We start from the raw sequence: 12,016 nt of genomic DNA on the forward strand, positions 1-12,016 counted from the left end.
CTTCCTCTGCAGGTGTCAGTATAATGGAAAAATCTTAGTTATAGCAGTAAAATTGTTCAAGGGTAAAATTGAAAAAAAAAAAATAGGAAGGGACATGTAGGAAGTCTAAGAATGGTACATATAAGTACTGATGTAAAGGTGGTAAATACTGCTATGTGGTCAATTTTCACTAAATTCTTCATTAAAATAAAATCTCGAAATTATTCCCTAAAAAAATTTGATCAAGAAAAAACACACAATTTAACCTAGCAAAAAAATGTGTTGCTTGAAATCATGAAATAGACCACTTTACAGTATAAACTTATAACCAAGAGAAAGTATACTGTAAATTCAGATAATAATGTGTTAATCTGTATTAAACCAATAATAAGAAATTAAGTTCAGGTAATTGGTGAAAATGTTACAGTTAAAACTGTGAGCTACTGCTCACAAATGATACCCCTGCGTTAAGGAAATCGGTAAACAGGAAGTTGATGAGTAATGAATCTTGAAACGCATCACACTGCATAGCATGTTCACATGAAACTGATCAAATATTTCAGGAAGGTCTGATTTGCAGATTCTGAGAAACATATGACAGAATTTCATGGGACAGACAGACAGAGGTAACCCCTCCTTTGGAACGGTGGTATAATTAAAGAAAACATTAAAATGAAAGTACAATTATTGCAATATCCATGCTAGAGCTTTTTATTAAAATATTAAAGGCTTCTTATCAATTTTCTAAATTAACACTTGTATCATTATATAAATAAATATAAGTCGTTTATACCAACATAAGAAGCATACAGGAGTTGAGGCATTAAGGCCTTTTTTTTTGGCCCAAGAAAAATGATTTTTTTAAGATCATCTTCTTCAAATTTGCAAATAATATAGGGAAATGCATAATATCAAGAAATATAAATTAGTCAGACAAGATTTTCAATGTTATAATAAACAAAAATATTGATTTCTATTCATATTTCCATTATGGAAACATTGTGCACAGCCAAGAAACAACAAAATAATTTAAGCAACCTTTCTATTGCCACTAATTTTTATAGCTTTTTACATATTTTCACTAAATTAAAAGTTGTTTCTTGGATGTGCACATGTATACTTTACCAATCCCAAATATATTAAAAAAAGGTGAAACAAAATGTGGAAAATTAAGACATTTTAAAAGTATACAAATTTCGTCATAGTTTGTTCCCATGTTAACTGGTCAAATACTAGTATTTAATTAGTTATTAATTTCTGAACACCTGTTATCTCAAATAGGTCAAGAGAAAATTAAGTTCATGCATAGTAACTTTAATATTTGCACTAATTCTATGGCCAAATACAAGCTGATACTCCTTTGAAATCACTTTCTCTTGCAAAATATTTTTTATTTTTTTCTGGATAAGCTCTCAAGACTGTTTGCAAAAAAAGGAATTGGGTGTCTGAAGACAACTTTTTAATTATATAGTTCAAGCAAAGCTATGGTTTAGACCTAAACAACCATTGAAATGTATATGCCTTCAAGTGCCTACAAAGAACCCAAGATATTTTTTTCTAGAACAGGCCTCAATAAATGGGTATTGTATGCAACCAGCACTTTCCAGCTAGTCAAGTGCTAAATTGAATGAAAATAAACCACCCTGAAAGGCATTGGCCTATCACCAGTGAAAAGAATCAAGAGGATTAATATAATTGAAATACCAGAATACTCCTAAGTTTAGTTTTGTAATTTAAAAAGATATGGAGGTGCATAACACTAAAGGCAGATAACTCTTATTTAAGATAAAAACAACAGCATTTTAGATGCAGTGTTTTAAATATTTGAAACATCTTAGTGACATTAAATCAAAGCCAATTACATCTACTTGTAAGCAATTGGATATTATATGGATTCAGTTAAATTGTATCTTTTCCCTTGAAGATTCCTTTGTAACAAATACAATTCTCCTATTTTGTTCAATTTAATTATGAATCTATGAAACAAAGAATCTGATATTTTCCCAGGGACATCTTTTGCATTCAATTCAGCACCATCTACAATGCTTAACAATTATAAAAAAAATTATTCCCTCAAAGTCTGGTAGCAGATGTACCTAGACAAAAAAATTCAGTTGTTTTTTTTTGGAGAGGGTTGGCAAATTCACTATCATAAGTTAAGGCAGCAGCCATGTTTGATGGCTATGTGGTCATTACCAATAATTCTAGGTGGATGTAAAATTGCTTAAAATGTTGGTAGCAATTGGTTTTCTATAAGTTTTTAGATTTTTTAAGGATTTGTTTGTCAAATTTTTATATTAAAGTTAAGATGGAAAGTCTTAACAATGGCTCATACTGGATCTTAAGGACAAATAAGCTAATGAACAGCTAAGAAACTTTGAAAATACTAAAAATTCTTTAAATTGTTGGTCACCACCCTAAAATGCCCAATTTATATTAAGAGATATTAAAAGCTTCCACCAAGATTAAGGGAGACAAACCTGTAGATGATTATTGACTAAGATAGACTCTCCATCAACAAAAGTCTTTTCATGGACAACTGATGTTAATTGCTGATGAAATAAACAATAATATAAAAACATTTTTAATACATGACTTGCAAAACAAATTGACAGAAGTTAGGACAGACATTTAAAAAAATGAACTCAAAGGTTGAGAAGAATGAAGTAGAAAGAATAAATTTGTTCTAGGATTATATATAATATAAGTTGTAAATGCAAGAATAGCTGACAAATTTAACTCAAGTCTTTATATGAATCCATTTAAAGAAAATACTGAAAATGCATACATGCTGTCATTCTACATTCTATGAAATTTGAACAATGCTAAGTAAACGTAAGAAAACTAAACATTGCATTCAAATTTCTGGTAGCATACCTCAATATCTCTGTCTTTCCTGTTGACTTCTTTTTCCATATTTTCCATTTTGTCACTCAATTCATAATTAGCCTGTTGAAGTTTTTGCATATTTTCATTATAATGTGCTGTGTCCTTCTGAAGTTCTCCAATCAAACTGAAATCATAATAATACAACAATCAAAATCCCAGATGGAATACAAATACATCAGCTGAGATATGATGTGACTCAAAAATTTTGGAAATGGAATAAGTAGTAGAATTGACAGTAAATTCACATATAAATATTTCAGTGATGAACTATTCAAAGACATAATTCTATAAATAGTGTTTTCCTGAAAGTTGTATTGAAACAGATATCAAAATCTATTTCCATTTAAATTTCATATCTAATTTCATATTTTCTTTTCATACAGCTTAATTAGAAAGTATGTGAAATTGTGGTTATAAAAGCAAAATTTACAAGGGGTCATTTTTAAGTGCATCAGCAACAGTTTTTCATTTGAAAGATAATTTTTTACATTCCTGACCCAACATTTTAAACTTTACAACAACCATTAAGGCCGAATAAGCAGTCAATTTATGATACAAGTGCCTGAGAAAAGACTGTGGCAAACTTAAAAGAATTATGAGTACATCCAACTTTTTAGGGCCGCTATCAACCAAAAATGTTGTTTCCATAATGTTTTCCAGAAGTATGATGTTTAAATTATTAGTCACAATGAATTAACAATATTTAGGGCACATATGTCAATTGTATTTGTACAGTAATAGCCAGATCTTTTTTCAATACTTTTCAGGGTTTGAAAATAAAAGAGTTGTTAACTTTTATAGTATACTGTTTTGTTTTTCTCAAAGATGAACTTGGTCGCAAATGCTTTCTTGGTTTGTAAGTTTTACTGTTTGATGCATTAAGATGTGAAAAATTTATACCATATAGAGGAAGTAATTATGATTTTTATTTTTAAATAATCAGGAAAATACTCAGCATCAAAACATTTATCCTTCCATGCTGATACAGTAAAAAAATATGTATTCATATTTTTGGGATTAGGAGACATGCTTATTTTTTTAGCAAATGATTTATTCAATCAGAATTATATTGGCCATATTTAGATAGACGATGGATTTTACGGTGAGATTGTTTGATATATATAGATTCTACCACTGCATCGACTGTGATACAATATTTCTCCACTTGAATTTTCAAATTCAAAATTTTAGGCTCGCAGTGCGTATTAAATATCTAATATTTAACTGTCAAGAGAGGAGAAATATAGTAGTGCATGAGATTTGGTAGTGGATATTTCTCTTAATGATTTTAAGAAGATAAGCAGACAAACTTAATCCTCCTTTTCCAATGATCTGCAAAAAAGATGTGTTCTTTCTATGTGATGTCATCAAGCATGTTCGCCTTTTTTGTGATGCCACAGAGGAAAGCAAGCAAATTTGACGTCATGATTCAATTCTGACCAATGAAGAACTGCGATAAAACGAACCACATATTAATTAAATAAATGGAGAATGTGTCCATGAGACACAGTTGATGTCCCCTTTTGCATATAATAATGTTATAAAGGGGCATAACTCGAGAACAGTAAAAGTGACGCCACCCAAATTCTAACTTGAGATGTGTTTTGTGGTAATAAGTATTGTGAACAAGTTTCATAACATTTGGTTGTTATTAAAGCTATAGAACGGAAACCACTTTTAGGACGTACGTACGGACAAGGGAAACACTTAATGTTCCCTCCGGTGACAGTGGGGGCATAAAAATAATAATCAACATGTCAGGAAAAGTATAAATCAGCTAAGAATAAGAGATGCTGTTATAGCTTACACACCATTTTGACCAGGTGACCAAAACAAATAACATGTGAAGGATCTAGTTTAACAAATAATACTATAACTTACCTTTCTTTAGCTGCAAGTGCATCTCTAAGATCCTACAGAATAAACAAGACATATATGAGAGAGTAACAAAAATACATTTAAAATTGATATCCAATTTCTGATGAAAATGTGATAAATTGCACCAAAGCATATAAATGTATGTAGAAAATTACTAACATATAAATAGAATACAAGGTTTTGTGCAGAAGTGAATACTTAAAAGACCCCTTACTTGTGACAGGCACATGAACATTTGGCAGGGTATAACAAATTTGTTGTTATCACACTCTCCCCCTTTTAATCTTGATTCGTGAACTAACAAAAAGTTGAAATCAAACATTCCATACATAAATTGGTATTATTGACCTAATTCAGCTCATATCGTTTAATCTCTAACCTGAATTTGTATCTGTGTCTTATGACCAGATTCAGCATATTGAGTCTGTGATTGAACAATCTGCTCCTGTAAATTTTTAACTTCCCTGTCCGTCTTTTCAAGTATCTTGTTTGCTTGACCCAATTCCTGTAAAAGAAATGATAGAAAAATAGAGCCAGATCTTGGCATTCTTTTATGCAAGTACTTTTCATTTTTTATACTCACTTCATGTATTTTCAGAGGTCAATATTAAAGTTAAAAAAGTATGTATCTTGTAACCAATAGAGTCTTCACAATGAAAGAAAATTATAATCCTCACTTGTTCTTTTGGATCATGCGTTTTTCGCCATTCGTTTGGTGAATTACTTATAAGGGCTATTCCATTAAAATGTATGCGGGAGGGTAGGAAGGGAAGTTTTATTATTGAATGTGGGTCATGGGTCTTTTTTCAGTATGGGTCTATTACCATTATGCAAAATTATCTAAAAAATGGTTCTTGGTTGTAGGGATATTTTGAAAGTCCCTTCCTACCCTCCCACATACATTTTAATGGAATAGCCCTAACTTTAATTATATGATATTTGCACGAATAACAACTTATATGAAATGAGTACATGCAATTACTCATTATTAATTTCATACCAAATATCAGCACAATATAACTCAGAATTGTGGAACATTGTGAATATAAGTATCCATTCAATCCTATATTGAGGATCTTTTTAATTTATAAGAAAGGCATTGCTTATCAGAGGTTATGAAAGCTGTCATCAAGCACATATACAAGATTTAGAAAAAGGACCATCTAAAAGTTCATTTTATATCTAGAATCAATCTGTTTTAAACTGGAATCAGACAATGTCTCAGCTAATCATACCTCACAGTAATTACTTTATAGTCAGGGTCTGATTATGGTTTCTAGAAAATCTAGCATAAAAAGATGTGCATTAAAAAGTCCAATTCAATTTCAACAAGTATAGAGAATGTATTCTCAAAGGAAATGCAGATTTTAAAACTGTAATGCTGAGATAAGTCATTTCTACAGTTTGGGCTAACTATGCAGATGATCCAAAATTAAAATTTCCCTGCAAACTTTTGCAACAACTACAGTTGAGAAAGATACTATACCTGTTGTTTTTGATTGATTTCATCCAGCAATTGTTTGACATTTTTCTGATGTTCCTTTTCAATCTGGTCCCTGATTCCATTGAGTTCTAACTCATGCTGCTTTGACATTGCTTCCATTGCATTTCTGAAATGGCAAAGTATATGTTATTTTAAATATTTTGATCGGATGAAAAGGACGAAAAACTATCTCACAGAAAATTTTATTACCAGCAACAAAATTTGACAAGGTTTAGTAACATGACTACCTTCTAGCTCTTCTTTGGCAAATGAACATTGATTGATTGATTGATAGGTGTTAAACGCAACTTTCAGCACTATTGTGCTATTTTGTGGCAGTCAGTTTTTATCGGTGGAGGAAGTTTGAGTGCCTTGAGAGAACTACCAACCTAAAATCCTAGTCAATTGAGATTGGAGTCCAGCGCAAGGCTAGTGATACAGTAGTTCAACTACTTAGACCACTCGGCCACCAAGGCCCTCTGGGAAAATATACATTACACTGAAGGAAGGCTTCTGAAAGCAGAAGAGAACTAGGCTGCTTGAAATGTATTTCACAATCTATGTAGCATATTGTACAAACTTACGAAGCTTTCTTTAACAACTCTTGTTTGTCTGAATATTCATTTTTAACACTCTCTAATTCAACCTTCAGTTCTATATTCTGTAATGAAAAACAAATTATTCATATTTAATAAATTTTGTCTTCACACCATATGGTAGTTAAATAGGAATATATATAATTTATACTATCCAAGCTACATATCAAGTTGTCTCACTGTCCATCATAAATCATATATTAATTTTGTCTATTTTGTATGTGACAAGTCAAGGGAGGCAATCATATGTAAGATTTTTAAAGCAGTGAGACCTAGGTCAACCACAATTTGTATGGAGGTGGTTTGTTGCAAGATCTTGTATTTAAACCATTTGTAGTTTCCTGGCCATACTTAATGAAGTTTCTGGAGGAGCTGTGGGTCTCACAAAGAAGACAATATTGATGATCAAAATATATTGTAAAGTTGCCATATGAATTGTATTTCCTTCTGACATGATATGCTTGTTTCTTAGAAACAGTGCATGACAGGTCAACATTATTTGGTGGCTTTGATGTTTGGAGAACATTTCTGTTTGACAACCTCCATCTCATTTTTAGTCTCTAGTGATCAAATTAAGCTTTTGAATCATTTTTCTCAGTAACGAGCATTTATCGGTCTTTCCTCTGCCTATATCACTTTGCTCAGCTCTACATAAAATTGTATATGATGGCTTTGTGAATTCAAGTATATACTTGACAAGGACTTATCACCAAAGTCATGTTTAAAATGACATTGATAATTTTGTCCAAAACTTATCAAGTCCTCCTCGGTTTGCTGGTTTTAAACAACAATGAAAAAAAATGTTTTTCTATCATGAAAAAAACCCATTTGATAAATCAATACTTATGAATATTCACTGCATGTCCTGATAAACAAGTTGAGTTTTTACAGATTAAGACTGTATCAATCTTGAATGAGATCATTTGTATTTTGCATATAATTTTTTCAACTTTAAAACTTAAAATTTGTTGGAACATACCTTTTTTATAACATATATTAAACTATACATACTGTTTTAAAAACATCACTGTCGCCAAATTTCTGTTGCATCCGCTCTTCAAGGAAGTATATCCTCAACTTTAAACTAAAGTTTTCTTTTTTCAACTCTGTCAATTGCTACAGAAAATGTAAATAATAATCCAAATTATACCTTGGTGCATACTGCTAAAAATTTATTTTTATTCTGACAATATGTTTTCATGGTAAAGAAAGGCTATAGGGTAGATGTGGATTTGTAGATGTAAAACCTCACATACCACAAATAAAAATATTCCTACATCATGAAAGTATATTTGTTACTCTTTTTCAATTGCACAGTTAACGTTGCAATAACATTTACCTGTATATCATTTCAACAAAATATATAAAATATTTTAAAATCTTATTAATAACTTTTTAAATTTATGAAATATAAATTCAAACAAAAAAAGAAGGTATCAAATTTATATTCCAAATGATAATTACATTAATGTCTATAAATTTTCCTCAAAAACTATAATCTTAAACAGGTTATTTCAGTTGTCGGATAGTAGAACCAATTCTAAGCAATTAATCTCAACTAAGTCAACAATAAGCAGTTTTATCCCCGGCTTAGTATATTTCTAGGATTTTGATTGGTTAACGCACGTCGTTACGAAACCCATAGCCCCTGGGTGTTGCTAACCCATATCCCCGGACGTTGCTACCCATTACATCAGGGAACTTCACGCACGATTTCCTTAGTTTCATGGTTGTTCCTTGTGAAATATCGAATTCTGTAGATTATTCATGATGTCTGTAATTAAATATTTAATCAACTAACGATTTTATCTTATTATGTCGATCATTTGCACTCATTTTAGTAAATGCATTACTTGGCTGCCACAATGTCAATGAATGGGACTACTGACCTAGCTATGCAAATGACCCACGTTGACGTCACATCGTCTATGATGTAACTCTCACAACATTGAGCGCCAAATTTGACCCATTCCTGTTTCTCTGTCTCTGGATTAAAAACGTCTTATATTTGACTACCTGTAGGGTTCTATCAAAGGTAGTACCCTACACCCCTTTAAAAATATGTCAAATTCCCAAATTTCAATAAAAGATTTTTAAAAAATGAAAAAAAAAAACGTTGCTTTCACATTACATTTTGTGGTTGAATTTCTCTAAAAATCGCAAGATTTGGACTAAGACCGGGGATAAATTCGTTATCTACGTTCATATCCGTAGATATGAATATTTTAACACCCTTCAGTACCCTGTACACCCTTCGGCTTCGCCTCAGGGTGTACTTGGATACTTCAGGGTGTTAAAATATCCATATCTACGGATATGAACGTAGATAACTTGTATTAAATCCCTGTTGATTCAAGGATAATATTTGATTTATATGAATACAGAAATTATTCATGATCTTTGAAGTAATAAAGTCATGAAGCATCTGACTGCAAGGGGATAAAATATAGTTTAAAATTAGGCCTTCAAAATTTGACTTGTACTTCAAAGCAATAATTATATAACTATATAAGGCCCTTATTACATACAGTCTTTAAAAGTATTTGGTTACTATAAGCAATACCTTAAAATGGTAGTCTATACTTTGCTATTTGAAACTCCAAAACTCATTCTAATAAATAATGTTCGTAGGATTGTTATGCAACATTGAAATATAATTTACACATGTACACATGGTACATGCATTCTATCATGTTTTGGAAAAAAAAAAAAATTTATCCTGTCATTTAAGATCTATGTCCATTTTAAATTGAGATCACAAATGACCTAATTCTATACAAGGCGTCTTTTAGCTATCAAAATAGCAATGCAACACTGAATTGAAGATTACAAAATGTTTAGCTATTACTTAGACCATCAATACCTGATCATACTCCTTCATTGTTCTGCCTCTCACAGGGGACATCCTCCCACTGTTGTTCTTGGCAACCACTGCAAAAGAAATATATATACATATATATATATAAGTCTAAATTGAAATTCTAATATGACGTCCTTCTTTCACTTTGGAAAAAAAGCCATGTTCTAATTACAATAAAACATGGGCTGCACGTGATTGACGTCACAATTGATATTGCAACGTCACTTATATTTTGAACAATGCCAGAGGTCGAAATGGACAGTTTTGTTGGTGTTGCTCGCTAGGAAATTAATAAAATCATTCTAAAAGTAGGTTTACGTATATATGTAATTTTTTTATCGTTCAACTGTTGATTTTCTATAATGTTTTTGGTTCATCAAATCAAAATGGCTGCCTTTTGAATGTGTACTATAGGTCCGCTTCAACGTACAAAAGCTGTAAATATTCCTATCAGAATCGAAATAATTCTATCATGCCATGCTTTATGCTCATTTTAACATGGGTAGGCATAATTTGTCAATATTTTACACCTCGCTAACTCTCGGTTTAAAGAAATTGACAAATATAATGCCTACCCATGTTAAAATGAGCATAAAGCATGGCATGAAAGAATTATTTCTTAAACAAATTTCAAACCTATGATTGCGTTGGATAAAAATGCGTAAGGGTTCAGCAGAACCCAGTGTCTCGCCTACTTTTGCAGTTGTCTATGTTTTCAGTGTGATAGGGGAATGTACATAATAGATTTACAGTTAATGAAATAAAAATCCAGGATGGTTTACGAATCTAATAAATGTTTTAAAAACTTCAACTTTAACTGTATGTAATGTTAGGTGGAAGAAAAACTAAGTCCATTTATATGTAATATACAGAAAAACAGGAAATAAGTTTTTACAAAATTTCCTACTAGATACTAGCTTTTGATCATAAACAAGCTTCTGTCCAAGTTTGGTACAAATCCAGGATAGTTTAAGAAAGTTATTAAAATTTTGAAAACTTGAACCACAGAGTGAATGTAATGTTGACTGGCAGAAAAACTAAGTCCATATATAAGTAAAATACAAATAAACGGGATTTTTTTTTTTTACAAAATTTACTTCTAGATACTATCTTATGATCATAAACAAGCTTCTGTCCAAGTTTGCTACAAATCCAGGATAGTTTAAGAAAGTTATTAAAATTTTGAAAACTTTAACCACAGAGTGAATGTAATGTTAACTGGCAGAAAAACTAAGTCCATTTATAAGTAAAATACAGATAAACAGGATTTTTTTTTTTACAAAATTTACTTCTGGATACTTTCTTATGATCATAAACAAGCTTCTGTCCAAGTTTGGTAGAAATCCAGGAAAGTTTAAGAAAGTTATTAAAATTTCAAAAACTTGAACCACAGAGTGAATATTTGTGGACGCCAACGGAATGTAGGATCGCTATGTCTCGCTTTTGCGACAAGACTCGCAGGCTCGACAAAAACCACAATTTTTATATGAGTGCATGCAAAACAAAATTCTTGAAAGAGGGATCTAAATAAAGCACAAACAACATTTTCCAAAAGACCAAAAAAGTGAAAAAGTATATTTTAACAAAAGCATTTGACTAGCAGGTTAAACAACAGATGTTCTTAAAACTCTGCTGACTAGCATGGTAATTGCCAAATAAACGGATCACCAGATGTAACAAAATGGATCTTAATTATTTATTTAATACCAAACAGAAAAAAATTTACTTGCGGAAAAGATGATATGCCGCAAACATGAGGTGCAAAAATTTGTACACCATATCCGGATTTCAACAATTAATGTCTCTTCAGTGATATATATATATATATATATATATATATATTACGTGCTACATTAATTAATACATGTAATATGTAGGTACAATATATTAATGAATGAAATTTTCATGTTTTTTTCGTGTTTAAAATACAATCTGTACATGTATACATGTGTCTTTTTTCATCATGGAGATATAGCAATACTTGATTGAAATTGGCAAGTCTGCAAAAAGAAAACAAATTTCATCTAGTATCTCTACCAGTGGTCTCATTAGCCCAAAATAGAAGGGTACTGCGCCCTGGGTGCCCTCAACCGTGCCCTGAGTGCCTTCATCCGCGCCCTTCTGCCCTGACGCCTTTTTCCCAAAAACCCTTGTGCCGTTTTGGTAAAATTGCCTTTTGTTTCATCGCTTTCTTATCACAAAGTTAAATTACATATATAACACCAGGTGATTGCCCCCAGGTTAATCATGTCATTACAATCAATTACAGTGGATAAGACTTCAAATGTGATAATAACTAGGTAATTTAATTAAGACAATGTACCTTTTTGT

The 12,016-nt window shown here is 31.2% G+C and overlaps 1 protein-coding gene across 5 annotated transcripts in view; it reads right to left on the reverse strand.

The window, feature by feature from the left end:
• LOC127730213 (myomegalin-like) overlaps positions 1–12,016 on the reverse strand; it is a 100,401-nt gene that overhangs the window by 69,681 nt on the left and 18,704 nt on the right. For 4 of the 5 annotated variants that reach the window (XM_052238496.1, XM_052238499.1, XM_052238495.1 and 1 more), the window contains exons 3-10: positions 9,689–9,756; positions 7,837–7,941; positions 6,814–6,890; positions 6,233–6,356; positions 5,126–5,251; positions 4,750–4,781; positions 2,857–2,992; positions 2,460–2,531 (exon numbers count right to left, since the gene is read on the reverse strand). In XM_052238496.1, coding sequence (XP_052094456.1) covers positions 2,460–2,531; positions 2,857–2,992; positions 4,750–4,781; positions 5,126–5,251; positions 6,233–6,356; positions 6,814–6,890; positions 7,837–7,941; positions 9,689–9,756 — 740 coding nt within the window. The remainder of the gene's footprint in view (positions 1–2,459; positions 2,532–2,856; positions 2,993–4,749; positions 4,782–5,125; positions 5,252–6,232; positions 6,357–6,813; positions 6,891–7,836; positions 7,942–9,688; positions 9,757–12,016) is intronic. The other variant, XM_052238497.1, reaches the window with a different exon arrangement.

This window comes from Mytilus californianus, unplaced genomic scaffold, assembly GCF_021869535.1.
Source record: "Mytilus californianus isolate M0D057914Y unplaced genomic scaffold, xbMytCali1.0.p SCAF_2, whole genome shotgun sequence".
Classification (NCBI taxonomy): domain Eukaryota; kingdom Metazoa; phylum Mollusca; class Bivalvia; order Mytilida; family Mytilidae; genus Mytilus; species Mytilus californianus.